At 30.2% G+C, this 16013-nt stretch overlaps 9 protein-coding genes across 11 annotated transcripts; 7 read left to right on the top strand and 2 right to left on the bottom strand.

The window, feature by feature from the left end:
• The first annotated feature begins 75 nt into the window (after positions 1-75).
• LOC124491296 (uncharacterized) lies at positions 76-2260 on the top strand. Its single transcript, XM_047053942.2, has 4 exons — positions 76-318; positions 405-907; positions 986-1153; positions 1216-2260. The coding sequence occupies exons 1-4, from the start codon at positions 76-78 to the stop codon at positions 2258-2260; spliced, it is 1959 nt and encodes a 652-aa protein (XP_046909898.2).
• A 35-nt stretch (positions 2261-2295) lies between these two features.
• Positions 2296-5083, bottom strand: LOC124490674 (uncharacterized). 3 transcript variants are annotated; one of them, XM_047053214.2, is made up of 5 exons: positions 4710-5072; positions 4081-4635; positions 3810-3900; positions 2975-3715; positions 2296-2901 (listed from the first exon to the last, which is right to left on the bottom strand). In XM_047053214.2, the coding sequence occupies exons 4-5, from the start codon at positions 3153-3155 to the stop codon at positions 2450-2452; spliced, it is 633 nt and encodes a 210-aa protein (XP_046909170.1). In that variant the 5' UTR covers positions 3156-3715; positions 3810-3900; positions 4081-4635; positions 4710-5072; the 3' UTR covers positions 2296-2449. The 3 variants fall into 3 exon arrangements, with proteins under 3 accessions (XP_046909170.1, XP_075586825.1, XP_075586826.1); XM_075730710.1 differs by having other exon boundaries at positions 3810-4635; positions 4710-5083; XM_075730711.1 differs by having other exon boundaries at positions 3895-4635.
• Positions 5084-5457: 374 nt separating this feature from the next.
• LOC124491291 (uncharacterized) lies at positions 5458-6505 on the bottom strand. Its single transcript, XM_047053934.2, has 2 exons — positions 5935-6505; positions 5458-5819 (listed from the first exon to the last, which is right to left on the bottom strand). Exons 1-2 carry the CDS (start codon positions 6359-6361, stop codon positions 5614-5616), a joined length of 633 nt encoding a protein of 210 aa, XP_046909890.2. The 5' UTR covers positions 6362-6505; the 3' UTR covers positions 5458-5613.
• Positions 6506-6902: 397 nt separating this feature from the next.
• hd (humpty dumpty) lies at positions 6903-9726 on the top strand. Its single transcript, XM_047053210.2, has 2 exons — positions 6903-7264; positions 7333-9726. The coding sequence occupies exon 2, from the start codon at positions 7356-7358 to the stop codon at positions 9546-9548; it is 2193 nt and encodes a 730-aa protein (XP_046909166.2). The 5' UTR covers positions 6903-7264; positions 7333-7355; the 3' UTR covers positions 9549-9726.
• Positions 9727-9821: 95 nt separating this feature from the next.
• LOC124490673 (uncharacterized) lies at positions 9822-11495 on the top strand. The gene is made up of 3 exons (XM_047053213.2): positions 9822-10083; positions 10175-10993; positions 11073-11495. Exons 2-3 carry the CDS (start codon positions 10640-10642, stop codon positions 11487-11489), a joined length of 771 nt encoding a protein of 256 aa, XP_046909169.2. The 5' UTR covers positions 9822-10083; positions 10175-10639; the 3' UTR covers positions 11490-11495.
• A 111-nt stretch (positions 11496-11606) lies between these two features.
• Positions 11607-12362, top strand: LOC124490675 (uncharacterized). The gene is made up of 2 exons (XM_047053216.2): positions 11607-11825; positions 11935-12362. Exons 1-2 carry the CDS (start codon positions 11607-11609, stop codon positions 12331-12333), a joined length of 618 nt encoding a protein of 205 aa, XP_046909172.2. The 3' UTR covers positions 12334-12362.
• An 80-nt stretch (positions 12363-12442) lies between these two features.
• LOC124490677 (uncharacterized) lies at positions 12443-13212 on the top strand. Its single transcript, XM_047053217.2, has 2 exons — positions 12443-12727; positions 12782-13212. Exons 1-2 carry the CDS (start codon positions 12515-12517, stop codon positions 13163-13165), a joined length of 597 nt encoding a protein of 198 aa, XP_046909173.2. The 5' UTR covers positions 12443-12514; the 3' UTR covers positions 13166-13212.
• A 65-nt stretch (positions 13213-13277) lies between these two features.
• LOC124491289 (uncharacterized) lies at positions 13278-13828 on the top strand. The gene is made up of 2 exons (XM_047053929.2): positions 13278-13515; positions 13610-13828. The coding sequence occupies exons 1-2, from the start codon at positions 13339-13341 to the stop codon at positions 13826-13828; spliced, it is 396 nt and encodes a 131-aa protein (XP_046909885.2). The 5' UTR covers positions 13278-13338.
• A 508-nt stretch (positions 13829-14336) lies between these two features.
• LOC124491287 (uncharacterized) lies at positions 14337-15989 on the top strand. Its single transcript, XM_075730581.1, has 3 exons — positions 14337-14836; positions 14907-15624; positions 15710-15989. Exons 2-3 carry the CDS (start codon positions 15224-15226, stop codon positions 15714-15716), a joined length of 408 nt encoding a protein of 135 aa, XP_075586696.1. The 5' UTR covers positions 14337-14836; positions 14907-15223; the 3' UTR covers positions 15717-15989.
• The last annotated feature ends 24 nt before the right edge of the window (positions 15990-16013 follow it).

Raw genomic sequence — 16013 nt, 5'->3', positions numbered from 1 at the left:
TGTATAAATTCTTGTGGATTTTAGTATGGAAAAAAATGTCAAAATTTTTTTTTTTTTTTTTTTTTTTTTGAAACCATGTCTACCACAATATTATTATGGCTAATGTTTAATACCTTAATGATGGTGGCTATGCATCAAATTCCAATTGTTATACATGTTGGTGGTGATTATTCTGTGGCCACTAATATGACTGGATTTCCATACAAACCAATATATGGTTTACCTGATCATTTGAATTGTGCACATGAATTACGGAAAGAATTTTATGAATGTGAAAATTATGCAAAACAATCGTGGCTAATTACATTGGATGAATATGTAAGAATTGTGTCTATGTGTGTGTGTGTGTGTGTGTGTGTATATGATATATTCTTTCAACAAATTGATTTCTTCATCATCATTAGTTTTATCCAACACAAAAATTCTGCTGTTTTGTGTGGCAACAAATGGAATGTGAAATACCGGTGGCAAGAAAATGTCAACAACAACAATATAGTGAATTGATTGAACAGAAAACATTACAAATGTTTGAACAAATTTGTCAATCAAAAAGTTTTGGCCGTTCAAGTTTTTTCTGTTGGTTTACCGAAGATAGAAAAGACATTTGTATTATTGTTGCAATCGCTCTTATCCTGATGATGATTGTTGGTTGTATAATTGGATGCATAACAAAACGTTTTAATAGTAGTAATATAGTGGGTGGAAAAAATTTGGAAAAAATCGGTTTTCCTGTCAAAACGTTAAAACAACTACCACCACCACCACCACCATCATCGACGACGACGACGACAGTTGTTGAATCAACAACAACAGCGATGAATATAGCTAAGCCGCCGGTAATAACGAAAACAGCAATGCCCACCACCGTAATAGAACTAGGAACGAAAGGTGTTCATGGAACGACGACGTAAGAATAGCAAAAAAAAAAAAATGAAATTGATTTTCATCTGTTTTATTATTCTGTTGTGCTGCTGGTCAAATTTAGTTTGAAACCAACTTTGCATAGAATGGAGAATATTCCAAAACTAACATCATCGACGAAAACAGTGGTGAAACCGATGGTGGAAATGGTGGTGGCTAGGCCGCCATCGGCAACAATTGTAAAACCAACAATCACCACTGTAGGAGGAGCGGAAAGTGTTCATGGAACGACGTAAGAATGAAAATTCAAATTGATTTTTTAAATTATATTATTCTGTCATTGGTCACATTTAGTTTGAAACAAACTTTATATAGTACAAATACCATTGAGAATATTCCAAAACCAACAACATCGGCGGCAACATTGGTGAAACCAACGGTGGAAATGGTGCCTAGGCCGCCATCACCGCATGTGACAACAATTGTTGAACCAACGGTGGAAATGGTGCCTAGGCCGCCATCACCGCATGCGACAACAATTGTTGAACCAACGGTGGAAATGGTGACTAGGCCGCCATCGCCGCATGCGACAACAATTGTTGAACCAACGGTGGAAATGGTGACTAGGCCTCCATCACCGCATGCGACAACAATTGTTGAACCAACGGTGGAAATGGTGACTAGGCCTCCATCACCGCATGCGACAACAATTGTTGAACCAACGGTGGAAATGGTGACTAGGCCTCTATCACCGCCAACGGTGGAAATGATGGCTATGACTACAGCCTTAGAATCTGTTCCTGAAACAATTCCACAATTTTCCGAATCCGATCAACCAAGAATGTTGACAGAAGCTGAATATGAAGAATTTTTATCATTACCTGAAATTCCGCTAAATTGGAATCCAGTATTACCGAAAGTACCAAAAGTGAAGGAGCCATTAAAACAGATAGAGCTATCGATTTATAGCAAAATTAATAGACATCATGTACCGGAAATACGTGGATGGAAACCATCATTGTCGACAATACCAGAAGAACCACCAACGGGTAAACAACGATATCGAAAATTATTTAGACGAACGAAACCAAAAAAAATCATAAAGAGTAAAATTTTCGGAAATTCACCACCATCATCATTATCACCAAAACGATCAACGACGACGGTGGGAGGTAAACCAGGATCGAAACTCAAAATCACCAGCCCATCAAAAAAAACCATAAGTAAAATTTCGGGAAAATCACCATCATCATCATCGATGGTACCACAACAACAGCAAAATATGACGGAACAACCAATTACATTAACCTATGGTAGAGGCAAGTTTGTGACACAAATAACATCAAATGTTTCACAACTACCATCGGCTTTTAATTTTGATGCAACCAAATTTGATTAAAATCAAATTATTAGATTACAGATTCGATATAAATCATATATATGCGCAAACATTACGGTTCTTATTTATTCATTTTGAAAAATTTTATTCCAAAAATTTATATTTGAGCCTAATAAAAATTAAATTAAGCTAATAATTATTTACAATCGAAAAAAAAAACATAAAACATGCATTTTTTTCGTTTTTTTTCTATGGTTGATTTTTAAATCGTGATGATTGATGATGATGATGACCATAATCATTGCTACTGCTGTTCATTGTCTGTCCATTGCCTTTGGTTTTTTCATTCATCATTTTTGCCGATACAAATGGTTCATCAGATTGTAGATTAAGATTTACAACACGACGATATTTACGTCGTACTTGGATCCATTTAAATAACGATACATGTGCACAAATACAGAATGAAATGACAAACAATATAAACAAAACGACCATCACGATTGGCATTATGATCAACATTCGACATGTGAATGATCCACGTTCATATGCTGTACAATGTTGACGAATTTGTGGTTCAACCAGGCCACTAATATGTTGTACTTGTTTCACGTTATCTTCTTCACATTCTTCGCTTACCTTATTCTGTAGCCAATCATTTATGGCCCAAAATCCACAACATGCAACATAATCATCCAATTCTTGATTCATAATATAAAAATAGAAAATATCAATTAACATCATCATCATTATATCATCTCGAGAAGAACATACCTGGAATGGTTTCTTCAGCAATATTTATCACACATTTAATTGTTGAATGATATTCATCCAATATTGTGGCAAATTTTCCATCTTTTTGTTTGGCTTCGGTTATTGATGATAAAGCCAACAACAAAAACAATGAAATAATGATGAAAATTGATGATTGTTGATTTGGAATAATTCTTGACATTTTTCTATACGTTGCAAATGAACAACTCTTGTTAATTTGTAAATGTTATTATATATAAAATCAGAATGAACTGTAATGAATAGAAAATTTGATTTTTTTTGTCAATTTTTTGCCAAATAATTTTCTTTTTTGCTCTTTTCAAACAATCCAATCAACAGATTTTCTTTGTTCTTTGCAATAATATTGTTTTGGGTCCCAACCGTACTGGTAGTCTGCTATGTGTGGATTGTAAATGTTGGATGATTTACAATCTTATCTATTTGATGATTGTTGGAATATATTTAAGTATGATGATGATTTCTTGCCATCTATCTATCTATATCGAAAACTTTCTATTGATTTGTTAATGTGCAGTATTCATCATCCATTCATTTGTTCATATGACAATGATGTTATCATTTTTGGATAATGGAAATATAAGAAATATATATGCAATGATGATGATGATAAGAGTGAGTTAGTGTATAAATTTTCAATAAATCAATAGAGAATCAATACCACCACCACCACCACTACCATACAACACCCGATGTATTTTTTAGTAATAGTCAAGATGACGCCTGTAACAAGAAAAAAAAAGATTAATATCAGCTAAATATTACAAAAAAAATGATAATGATTAAAAATTGATTTCAGTGATTTGAAATGATTTACTTGTTCTTGTTTGATGAAATCACAAAAATATTCGAATGTGAAATTCGAGATGTTATTCAGAATTATAAAAAAAACCACTGATTACATGAACCTTGTGTGAAGAAAAAAAAAATTTAATTGCATCAGCAGAATGATGATTATGATTGAAGACAAAAAACTTTTGATTTTGGGATCAAAATCAAGAAAAGAATCACTGGTTTGTTTGTTTATTTATGATTTCAAAGAATCTGATTTAAATCAACAACGACAACAAAAAAACCGATATACCTACATTCAATGTATGGTATCAAATTTCACATCATTCAGATCACACATGTGGTTGCTGTTGTTGTTGGCATTTCTTTAAAATGATGATTGAAAATCAAAAAAAAAAAAAAAGTTCACTATCCAACAACAAAAAAAAAATCTGAACATAATATACGACGAGATATAATACTTTCCACAAGAAATAATTGATAAAAATCAAACAAAACAAAACACCTTATCCACACATACACACACACACACAGGCAAACACACTGGTTGCTATTTTAAACAAAAAAAAAAATAAATTAGACTGTTGATATGCTCAAATGTTGACATTTAAAAATTTGTGGCTGATGTTTGTATGTTGATTAATATCATTGATAATTTGATTTGATTATCACCATGGATATAATCATCAATGAGCACAGTGTATATTGATTTTTTCCACATTATACCAATCTCTTCAATTGTATTGAATGATCATTTAGAAAAAAAATTGATTGATGAAATAAAAAAGAAAAAAAAACCACTGTGTTTGTTTGTTTGTTTGTTCATTTGCCAGATAGTTCATCTCAATTACCTAATCACATCATCAATGAAATAAAAGAATTTTGAAAACAAAAATTCATTACAATTTCCTTTTAAAAAACTTACATGTGAAAACCATACTATAGGTATATATAATAAAATGAATGATGATGAACGAGGAAAAAAAATGGACGAAACAATTTGAATAATTAGTGTTTTAGCCAGTTCGGACCACGACGACAATGATGCATAAATATTTGCCAACGAACGAAAAAAAAAATTGTTTTTGTTTTCCTTTCAAAGTGAATTATGATTACCGTTTTGATTGACATTGAACGATGACGACGACGACGACAATTGATGATGATTTTTTTTTTCTCAAATTCGAATGTTTTTTTTTCATTCATTTGTCCAGCCAACTAAAACATTCGAAAACACTATTGCCACCATTGTGGTTGCTATAGGTTGGTTGGTTGGTCGTACTCAGCACAGTTGATTTGTATTTGATTTGTTATCGGGCTATTGATGTGTCACGATTAATGGATCAAAAAAAAAATTGTTGACTCGAAAAAAAAAGAAAATACCACGGAAATATCCTGATCCAAAATGATACTTTGAACTTGATTGACAAAAAACAAAAACAAAACAAAAAACCTGAAAAACATGACGAAATGTTTGATGATCAAATTTCTTCATCGGAATAGTCGGTGTATTACATAAAAAAAATCATAGGATTTCTTGGGTCAAATTTCAATTTCAAACAAACAAAAAAAAAATTGTTGAATTTTGTTTGTGTCGACAAATATTTGTTCCAACAATACAGAAATGAAAAAAAACGTACATTATCCTTCTAATCACCAGTGAAATGGATACATTTGTTTTCAATTTTTTTTTTATTACTTTTTTTCGCACAAATTTTTGATCAAAAAAAAAGTCAAATATTACACACATTGTTTGTGAAAGGACCATCATTCAAAACAAATAAATAAATGGATGGAATGAAAAAAAAAATTTCGATAATCAAAAATCATCAATTCGTCATGACCAATGACATCATTTGACATGCAAATGTATCGGTATCAACATCTTTACATTTATGATTCATATAACGATTTAATGGTGTGAATAGATGTAAAATTTTTTCTGGTTCCGATTCTAGCCTTGGACAGCGTATGATTGCACGTTCAACAAGCACCTGTTTGAATGCATCATAACGACAACATGATTCAGCTTGATCTGCATATATTTTTTTGGAGAGAGGGGTTTGGGTTTGGGTTTGATGAGAAAAAAAAAATTAAATTTTTTTTTTTTTTTTTTGGTTGGGCCAATTTCCAATTTTCCAATCACATACTTTGCCTTGAATCTTCAATCAAATTGCCCAAACATTTGATTGATTCAACAAATTCATCAAACATTAATGCCCAACGTCCATCTTTTTGTTTTGATTTCGTACCACTATGTTGTTGTTGTTGTTGTTGTTGTTGATTGAGATTTGTTGTTGTTGTTGTTGTACAATTTTTATCATCACCAAAAAATAGCCATTCAATCGCTGTGGTGGCAATGGTGGTGGAATCATCATTTTTTTCTTGAATACCATAATAAACATAAAACGATGTGCTTATAATCACAATAATCATAACGATAATCAGCCAGAATATTGTGAATAACCAGAATTTTTGATAAATCCAATGCACAGATTTTGTTGATGACGATGACGATGATGATGATGATGATGATGATTTTGTCGATTCCAAAGTAGTAGATTTATTGGCCATCATTTTACCACAATTTGTAAATGAAATGTTTTTGAATTTTCGAAAAAAAAATTACATGACCATGGGCCTTTTTTCTTTCGTCGAAAAATGTGCAAATATATGATGGTAATGTTTTTCTTGTTGAAAAATGAATTTTTTTTATCAATCATTCATCCTGTGTAATTGGATATTTTTAATAATTTTTTTTATTTTTTTTTTTTTTTTTGAAATCATCAACATTATCATCCATCGAAATTGATCATATCATCAATCAATGTATGCTGTGCGTTGTAGTTGTTTCAGCAAAATTTTTTTCCCCTTTTTTTTCTTTTGTAGCCTGACCAAAAAAAGGGAAAAAATGGTGAAAGTTACAAAAAAAAATGATTCTGATTCGTATGATATGATAATGAACATGTGTGTGTGTTTGCGTTGTTTGTTTGTTTTATTGATTTATCAAAATGATCGATAAAAAAAATATATCAAATTTCAGTTCATATCGTCGATTTTATCTTGGATTTTTTTTTCGATTTTTTTTCAATAAAATAATTTTCGAATGTTTTTTTTTGGCGCCATTTTTTTCGTTCAAAAATTGATTTGAATTTTTACATTTGCCGTTTCATACACACACACACACACACACACTCATTTATTTATACCGCTAGCCAACTGTTTATGGTTAAGTGATGGCAATAAAATCACTGCGCATGCGTATAAATGAATATCAACGGTTTTTTTTTCTGTACTTGTGTGTGTGAGCAGTTTCGTGTGTGTGTGTGTGTGTTTTGAGCGCGCTCCAAAAATTTATTCGACAAGTTTTCTGACCCCTTGCTTTCTCAGCTGTGGTCATTCAAAGTGATCCAAAGAATCCTAGTTTGATTCTCTGGATCATCTAGCCAAAATTGATCTCATTTATTTATTGATGTTTGAGTAAGTAGAATATGCTGAGAATTGCCATTTTATGATTTTCTGTATTTTTTTTCTTTGTTTTGCAATAGAAATTTCTGAATAAAAAAAAAACATGGACAAATCTCCATTGAAAACACCGACAAAAAAACGTCCACGATCCGATTCATTATCATCGCCACGATCATCACCAAAATTTATGAAACCATCAGAATTATTTCGTCGACGATTGCAACAGCAACGGAATACAAATGTAAAGAAAAATTTTTCACCAAGCAAAGCTACAGCTGCTTTACGAAGATGTAAATTACCAATTGAAACAGTGGAGAAAATTTATTCACCATTAAAATGTTTACAACAGCAATCTACCACCAACAACAATTCGTCCTCATCATCATCATCATCAACTAAATCACCAAAACAAAGAACTTTTTCACCATTGATGAAAAAATTATTGCGTTCACCACGGCGTTGTAGTAATAATAATTCACAGATTTCATTCCCGGTTGTTCGACGTTCATTATCACAGGTATCGAATGGAAATAATAAGAAAAATACATTCACACGTGTATTGGATTTCAATGATGAAAATGCACAGATATCATTTCCTTCATTTCAACAACATCAACAGAAGAATGTTATTGTTTCGGATTTTTATCCATTATGTTCACCACAAATTGATTGGAGTCTAAAAACACGAATGAAAATTGTTTTTAATCGTTCAATACCATTTAATGGTACATTTAATTCATTAGATGAATCTAATGGTTTAAATCAATTTGTTCGTGGTACATCAAACAATAATAATGATCAACAATCAATGATTGATAATAGTATTATTGATTCTACAAAAACGGAACAGAATTTCTGTTCTGAACTTCAACGTAATTGTTTAGTATGGCAATATCCACATTTATCATGGATGCGTCTATTTCCACGACAACCAGAATTGAAACCAGGCTCTCATGTATCATCAATGAAACCGCCAATGTTTCAAATATCACCAACAGGTTCAATTGCTGATTCATTATATTCAGATTTTTGTATAGCTCTTCATTCATTATTTAAATTACTAAAAACAAAATATTGTCCATATTTTTATCTTTGTGCCAATAATTTCACCATATTATTTCGTGCATCCGGCATAACCAATGCAAATGATGCACATGCATTAATCACACCAACGACGATTGGTTTTAGACGTTTACTTGAAACAGAAGGAATCCCGTTTGAAATGCCATTTTATGATATGAATCAATCATCATCATCGACTACCATTGGGAATCGAAATGATGAAAATTCCAAAACATCTACATCATCTTCAGGTATTGAAATGGAAGATTTTAGTAGCGATGATGATGATGATGATGAAGATATAAATGATAATGATGAAAAAGATGAAGAATCTTCGAATCTATGGTTAGAAAGTTTAGGACTTAGTCAACAAGATTTTCCAAGTTTGGAAACATCATCATTAAGAAGACGTCGATTAATGACAAGTTCAGAGGATGGTGGTGGTGGTGCTGGTAGTGGTAAACATCGAAGAAAAAAACAAATCGAAGATCAAAGTGCTCAAGGCAAAGTTCGAAGTCTTATACGTGTGAATGGTATCGCAAATTTACAATTATTGTTAGGTTTGTTTATTAATCAACGAAAGATTTGTATTTCCACTTCTGGTCCTTTGGCTGGTATTCCACCGACGATATTGGCACCTGTTGCATTTCATGGAGCATGTTTACGTCCAATTATCGTTCGTCATAAAACGGTGAACGCTGCTGCTTCCGACATTGGAATGGATTCAAATAATCGAACGATAACAACGCTGGATTTTAATGGACCAATTTTACCGAATGTAATCTATGGTCTGAAACAATTATTAAGACGATTATTTGGTCCACAACACCAGCAGCAGCAACAGGAAAATTCAGCAACAAAAACCAAAATAACCATTATACGTAGTACATTACGTACATATGATCAAAGTGCATCATTCGCCCTGGAATCTGGTTTAAAACGAATGAATAAAGAAAATCTATTGAATAATCCAACATTTTCTGTGGAAAATCTTCAAGAATCTGGTATGGATCGTGGATTTTTAATGGCAATCTGTTTACCGGATCGTCAATATCATCAACCTATTGGTGATTTTGAATTATTGCCACAAGGTATCCGTTATAATCGATTTGTATCGGGTGTATTATCGACAACAACAGCGACAACAAAACCATTGTTAGTATCGACATCAACGAAAATGACAAATAATTTAAGTGGTAATAAAATAAATTTATCGATTCCAAATCGATTATAGCGAAATGAATGTTTTAATCTAATTTAATTTAATTTCCGGTAACAAATTAACAAACAAATGAAAAATTTTTTTTTTTGCTTCGATATTCATGCATGTGTAGGTGGGTGAATGGGTGTGTTGTCCAATTCATTTTTGTAAAATTTTTAATAAATAAAAAAAAATTTAATTAAAAAAAAAACATTTGACCAATTTTGTTTGATTCGAAACAACCAACCACTTTAAATACCAATGTATGGAGAAAACCAAAATGACCAATATAGCCGTGATGAATCGAATGACGACTATTTCAACAACACAATCATTATCGTTGTCGTGGTCGTCGCTGTTTTTACTTTTAATATCGTTTTTAATTTTTTTTCCATCCAAAATTGAATCGAAAAAAACAATAAAATTATTAAAAGAATTACAATTACATCCATATAAACCAGTATATGGTTTACCATATGATGATTGTTTACAACCAGAATTTCGTGTTGAATTTAATCATTGTGAAGAGCAACAAAGAAAACGTTGGAATATTAAACTCGATGATTATGTAAGTGAATGTGTTTTGTGTGTGTGTTATGTATGATAATTTTTTTTTGTTTGTTTGTTTTTCACCAAACACACACATATATATGGTCTAGTTGATATCAACAAAAGAATTTTGTTGTTTTGTTTGGTCACAATTATCATGTGAATTAAAAGTGATTGAAAAATGTAATAAAAAAAAATCCACATTACGTTATAGTGATCAATTGAAAAATACAACCATCAAAATGTTTGGCGATTTTTGTAAACCAATCCAATATGATGATATACTTTGTTCGAATCAACAATATGCAGGTTATTTTTTATTAATATCCATTTTATCCATGGGAACTGTTGTAATCATGCTTCCAAATGTATCTTTTTTTGCTTTTTGTATCGGTCAATTTGTTCATAATACTTGTTCAGAATCATATATGATACGTTTAATTGAAACAAAATTATTTAATTGAATATATGTGGAAATAAAAATAAATTCATTCAAATCAAATTAGCATTTTTTGTTTGTTTTTTTTTGCATATAAAAGTCATGAGCAAATTGAAAATTTATCAAAAAAAAAAACATGATTAATCGAATGGCGACTATTTCAACACAATCATCGTCTTTGTTGTTATTGTTTATGTTATCATCATCATTACAAAATATATTTTTACTATCAATTTTAATTTTACCAAATGGTATTGAATCAATTGATGTAATGAGCATAATTAAAGCATGGATTGAACTCAGATCGTTTGCATCGAAACATGTAAACAATACGAAACCAATTAGTATATATAAACAATTACAATTATATCCATATAAACCTGTATATGGTTTACCCGATAATGATTGTCAACAGCCAGCATTTCGTGCTGAATTTGATCGTTGTGAAGAAGAACAAAGAAAACGTTGGCGTATCACTGTCGATGATTATGTAAGTATGTGTGTTATACATTTGATAAATTTTGATTTTTGATTCTTGTTTTTTTTTTATATTTATAAATACACAAAAGTATATGTCAACATCAGATTTTTGTTGTTTTGTTTGGTCACAATTGAAATGTGAATTATATATAGTTGAAAGATGTACGAAAAAAAAATCCCATTATGGTAATAATTTAATGAATGCAACTAAAAAAATGTTTGGCGATTTTTGTAAACCAATCAAATATGATGATATTTATTGTTTTGCAACCAAACAAACATGGATACTTGCATTGGCTGCCATTGTTATATTGGCTATTGTTGCCTATTTAACACCAATGGGACCAATTACATTGTTTTGTACTGGTCTATTTTTCTACAATATTGGTGCACAATATTATAATACATTTTTCAATGAAAAATATTGGGAACCACATCCAGATTCAGATGGTCTAATATTTGAAATGATTAATGTTGGTAAGAAAATTATTTATCCAGAACAATAGTGGTAGTGGTAGTGGTAATAATAATAAAAAAAATAAATGAATGAATAAATAATAATAATTAGAAAATTGAATATAAAAAGAAAGAAAAATTTTTTTGAAAAAAAAAATAATGCTGATATGTTTATCTTCAAAAAATCAACAACAACATTTATGTTAATGATGGCCATTGCTGTTAAAATAGTGGCCGGTGCTGATGAAAGTATTTTAAAATTTTATCCATATAAACCAATATTAGAATTACCTGAACATTTATGTAAAGAATTGGAAGTAATAAATTTATTCTATAGTTGTACAATATTTGCCGCTGATTATTGGAAAACAAAAGTTGAAGATTATGTATGTATGATGTATTTTTTTTTCTTCCTGTTTGTTTATATATCATGTGTTTTTGTTGAACATTTTTTTCTATCTCGACGAATGGATGGATGCTGGTGGTGGTTAATAGTATACAATATCACAAAAATTTTGTTGTTTTGTTTGGAAACAGTTATCATGTGAAATTAAAATTGCTAAAGTCTGTGTAAAATCCAATACGAATGCGGCCAATTTCACCAGGTTATTGGAGGCAACATCAATCGACATGTTTAAACCGTTTTGTGAACAAAATGGTTATGGACAATTTTCATGGTTTTGTTATTATAATAACACTGATTTAATGATATTTGGTGGAGTAATTATAGCTGCCATTTTATTGACCATCGGTTTCGGCATATGGATGGGTCCAATGTGTGGATTTTGTATCTTTACACAGGTTACTGGCATGTTTCTTAGTTTTAAACAACCGGATCCATTAGTTAATTATCATGTAAATTATGAAAGATATTTACATGACATTAGAGAATAGATTGTTGTTTGCATCAACAGTCCTAAAAAAAAATATCCAAAATTCAAAAAATTAATTAAATAAAAATATTTTTTTCAAAAGAAAAAAAATTCGAAATTATTACCTCCTCAGCATTCGAAATTCCATTTTGGATGTATATAAAATCACAAATAGAGTAGTAGAATTACAATGTAACAGAATCATGAAAATCTTCAATTCAATCTGGATATTATGGCTATTGATGATGATGATGATGATGATGAACATTGATCAGATTTCTTGTCGTGTATATCAATATAAATCATTATTAGATAGTAATGGTTTACCCGAAGAATGTAATCCATCACATATAAGAAAATTTAATGATTGCCAAGAACAAATGGAACAAAGATTCAATATTTATGTTGATGAATTTGTAAGTTTTTTTCTTGTTGATTTTGATTATGATTTTTTCAATAATTTATCCAAGTATGAAATAACAGAGAAATTTTGCTGTTTTGTTTGGGCACAATGTGAATGTGAATTACTTGTGGCACATGAATGTAATGAAACATTTGCATATTATTTAAATTATAAAATGAATAATGATTTTGGATCATTTTGTCAACCGATTTTAACATTGGATGAATATCGTTTGAATAAATTTTTTACCAAATGTTTCATGTTTGATACAGCAAATTCAAAAAATTTCTGGTATTGGAGCGGTTTAGGCACTATAGTGATTCTAATCACCGAATATAGTTGTCCAGAAATATTGGCAACTATATGGAAATGGTTTTTAACTGTTAGTGGTGGTTTGGCCAGTATTCCATATCGTTATTTTAGATTAGGAAAAGATGCAATATGTAATTAAATTCATTCATTCAATTAAACAACAACAAATAAACTAAAACAAAACAATCATCATTAGAATAATTAAATAAAAATTTTTTCAAACAAAAAAAAAATTTGATTCTTACTTGAAATTGCCCAGACAGAAACCACTTTTGTGGTGGTGGTGGTGGTTGCCAAAAACCGGAATAAAAAATGTTGTCCATAGTAATATTATCGATGATGCTGATTATTGATCAAATTGATTGTGGACGTTATCCATATAAACCTGTTTACGGGCCACCCGTTGAATGTACATTGGAACAGAAAGAAGCATTTGATTATTGTGAAATAAAAGCACTACGATATTATGGTACAAAAATCGATGATTTTGTAAGTAATGATTCATTTCTGGATTTTTTTTATCGATTTATTGATTTTCTCATTTCGTGTCTATACATACCATATCACCACAATAATTATTTAGTATATTAATTCACTTGGATTTTGTTGTTTCGTATGGTATACATTACAATGTGAAATAGATGTTGCACGAGGTTGTAACAATACATATGCAATGGAATTGAAACAATCAACAATCAATAGATTTGAATCATTTTGTCATGACCAGCCATCATATGAACAATATACATCAATATTTAGATCTTGTTTTTGGCATAAAGTTGGTTATACATTTACATTTTAAAATTTCTAAATTTAAAATTAAAAAAAAAAATACAAATCATAATTTGTCTCATTATTTGAATTTAACAAACACACTTACAATTTAAGTATGTTATAATGTCATGGCTGATGATGATTTGGGACATGAATGTATCTTGATCTTGATCTTGATAATTATCAAACTTTTCACAAAGATGATCATAATTCACAATTTTGTTTGAAATAAACAAAAAAAAACTGTTTCGATGTTGAGGAATTGGAAAATTGATTTCATCAATTTTTCTGATTAAATCGATAGAATTTTTTCATCTCTTGTTTAAAAAAAAAAATTTAAAATGTTTGACCTTTTACTCGTTATTATTATTGGAGGGATTATTGGAACGTTCGAAAATAACTATTTACACACACACAGGCTATTCACACACCATTTGCATTTTCACTGATTATAAAGATAAACAACAAATGATGAAAATTGGAACGCGCGCGCGTTTGTGTTCGTTTTTTTTTCACTTTATTTTCTAGTTTTATTTTGTTAGCCTGGAGCAAAAATGAAACAAGAACAAATAAAAAAAAATTTCAATAATTTGAAAACAACGAAAAATGCTGAAATTGGATCAAATTCGATTGAAATTTGATTTTTTTTTTAATACTAAATGGTGATGGGTTGGCCCATACAATTTGATAATGGACCGTGTTTTTTATTTTTTTGTTTTTGCCGGAATCACCACCGAAGAGAGATTAAATAATAATAATAAAAATTGAATAACAGACAAACAATCTTTGGCCTTGACATTGTATGCCTGTATCATTTCAATGGCAAAAATAATTTTTCAGACAACAACAACAACAATCACTGATGATAATGATGATAATCAAAAAATCAATCTGTTTTCATTGTGTGTGTGTTTGTGCGTTCCATTATTTCATTCATGATTCACGATTTTTTTTCCCCATTAATGATCCATTCGTGTACCATAATTGGAGGCATTTCTCATGATGACATTGTTGTATTACATTTGATGATTACATGGTAAGAAATTTTTTTTTCGGATTGTTGTAAATAAATTTCTCTCTCTCTTTCACTTCTTTTTTTCGGACAGATTTAATTTGTTCTAATTTTTTTTCTAATATGGGCCGGCCATTATCATCATCATCATCATCATCGTCGTCATCGTTATCGTCATCATTAATAAATTGTGGATCCAGTTTGTTTTTCCTTTTTTTTTCTTTCTTCAAATGTTTTTTCTTTTTTAATGCTGAATGATGGAAACACAAACATAGTATATAAACTTCAAGATTTTTATTTTCACTTCAATCATCCATTTCAAATCATCCCATTCAATTCGTTTGTTTTGTTCCGTGTGTTTCATTTTGTAATATCGACATATTGACCGAAAAACAAAAACAACCAAAAAAAATGCATTTCAACAATCGAATATATCAATTACAATCATTATTAGTATTGGCCATAATTCTACAACAAACAATGGCCAATATGCTTGATGATTTATTAGGCAAAGATGAACCAGAAGTTGTACATCATCATGTATCAGTACCGATGAAAATTATCAAAGAAGTACCATACCATGTACCAATGCCAATTATGGTCAAACAAAAACCAGAAGTGAAAACTATTGAAGTGCCAGTAAAAGTACCGGTAGCTATACCAGTAAAGATTCCAGTGAAAATTCCATATCCAGTTTATGTTAAAGTACCATATCCAATTAAAATTCCACATTATGAAAGCTATCATGGTGGATATGGCCAAGAAAAATATGGTGGTGGTGGTGGTGGTTACGGTGGTGGACATGGCGGCGGGTAAGTAAATACAATTAATTTTTTAAATGAAAATTATCAAATGGGTTAATATTTTTTTTTTTTTTTTTGATTCTTTTGTTTTTAGATATTAAAAACGAAACCTTGATTGATTCATGATTGAAAAAATTTAAAACTGACGAAAAAAACATAATGATAATAATCTCTCCTGTACACCTGATCGCATTCACTCAAATCCATTTGGTCATTGTCTTTTTTTTTTGTCTACATCACTCACTCAGCACCGAAAACAAAACAAAAAACATTTGTATCAAACATTTGCATATATTTTTTGATGATATTAAAAAAAATAAAAATAAAATTTTAAACCAAATGATGATAAAATTTTCATTAAATTAAACCAAAAAGATGATTTTTGACCCATTGGAATG

The sequence above is a fragment of the Dermatophagoides farinae genome, chromosome 4, assembly GCF_024713945.1.
Source record: "Dermatophagoides farinae isolate YC_2012a chromosome 4, ASM2471394v1, whole genome shotgun sequence".
NCBI lineage: Eukaryota > Metazoa > Arthropoda > Arachnida > Sarcoptiformes > Pyroglyphidae > Dermatophagoides > Dermatophagoides farinae.
Note: the sequence above shows the minus strand (reverse complement) of the source record. Positions and strands in the feature narration are given on the sequence as shown.

What these genes read in the sequence shown, in the direction of transcription:
- LOC124491289 (XM_047053929.2), top strand. Translation starts at nt 13,339, where the DNA reads ATGTTGTCCATAGTAATATTATCGATGATGCTGATTATTGATCAAATT. An exon ending in GTACAAAAATCGATGATTTT is followed by an intron (nt 13,516 to 13,609) that starts GTAAGTAATGAT and finishes ATAATTATTTAG; the next exon opens with TATATTAATTCACTTGGATT.
- LOC124490675 (XM_047053216.2), top strand. Translation starts at nt 11,607, where the DNA reads ATGTTTATCTTCAAAAAATCAACAACAACATTTATGTTAATGATGGCC. An exon ending in AAACAAAAGTTGAAGATTAT is followed by an intron (nt 11,826 to 11,934) that starts GTATGTATGATG and finishes GGTGGTTAATAG; the next exon opens with TATACAATATCACAAAAATT.
- LOC124490674 (XM_075730710.1), bottom strand. Translation starts at nt 3,155, where the DNA reads ATGTCAAGAATTATTCCAAATCAACAATCATCAATTTTCATCATTATT. An exon ending in TGCTGAAGAAACCATTCCAG is followed by an intron (nt 2,902 to 2,974) that starts GTATGTTCTTCT and finishes TTATGAATCAAG; the next exon opens with AATTGGATGATTATGTTGCA.
- LOC124491291 (XM_047053934.2), bottom strand. Translation starts at nt 6,361, where the DNA reads ATGATGGCCAATAAATCTACTACTTTGGAATCGACAAAATCATCATCA. An exon ending in GATTGAAGATTCAAGGCAAA is followed by an intron (nt 5,820 to 5,934) that starts GTATGTGATTGG and finishes AAATATATGCAG; the next exon opens with ATCAAGCTGAATCATGTTGT.
- LOC124491287 (XM_075730581.1), top strand. Translation starts at nt 15,224, where the DNA reads ATGCATTTCAACAATCGAATATATCAATTACAATCATTATTAGTATTG.
- LOC124491296 (XM_047053942.2), top strand. Translation starts at nt 76, where the DNA reads ATGTCTACCACAATATTATTATGGCTAATGTTTAATACCTTAATGATG. An exon ending in TAATTACATTGGATGAATAT is followed by an intron (nt 319 to 404) that starts GTAAGAATTGTG and finishes CATCATCATTAG; the next exon opens with TTTTATCCAACACAAAAATT. An exon ending in GGTGTTCATGGAACGACGAC is followed by an intron (nt 908 to 985) that starts GTAAGAATAGCA and finishes GGTCAAATTTAG; the next exon opens with TTTGAAACCAACTTTGCATA.
- LOC124490673 (XM_047053213.2), top strand. Translation starts at nt 10,640, where the DNA reads ATGATTAATCGAATGGCGACTATTTCAACACAATCATCGTCTTTGTTG. An exon ending in GTATCACTGTCGATGATTAT is followed by an intron (nt 10,994 to 11,072) that starts GTAAGTATGTGT and finishes AATACACAAAAG; the next exon opens with TATATGTCAACATCAGATTT.
- LOC124490677 (XM_047053217.2), top strand. Translation starts at nt 12,515, where the DNA reads ATGAAAATCTTCAATTCAATCTGGATATTATGGCTATTGATGATGATG. An exon ending in ATATTTATGTTGATGAATTT is followed by an intron (nt 12,728 to 12,781) that starts GTAAGTTTTTTT and finishes AATTTATCCAAG; the next exon opens with TATGAAATAACAGAGAAATT.
- hd (XM_047053210.2), top strand. Translation starts at nt 7,356, where the DNA reads ATGGACAAATCTCCATTGAAAACACCGACAAAAAAACGTCCACGATCC.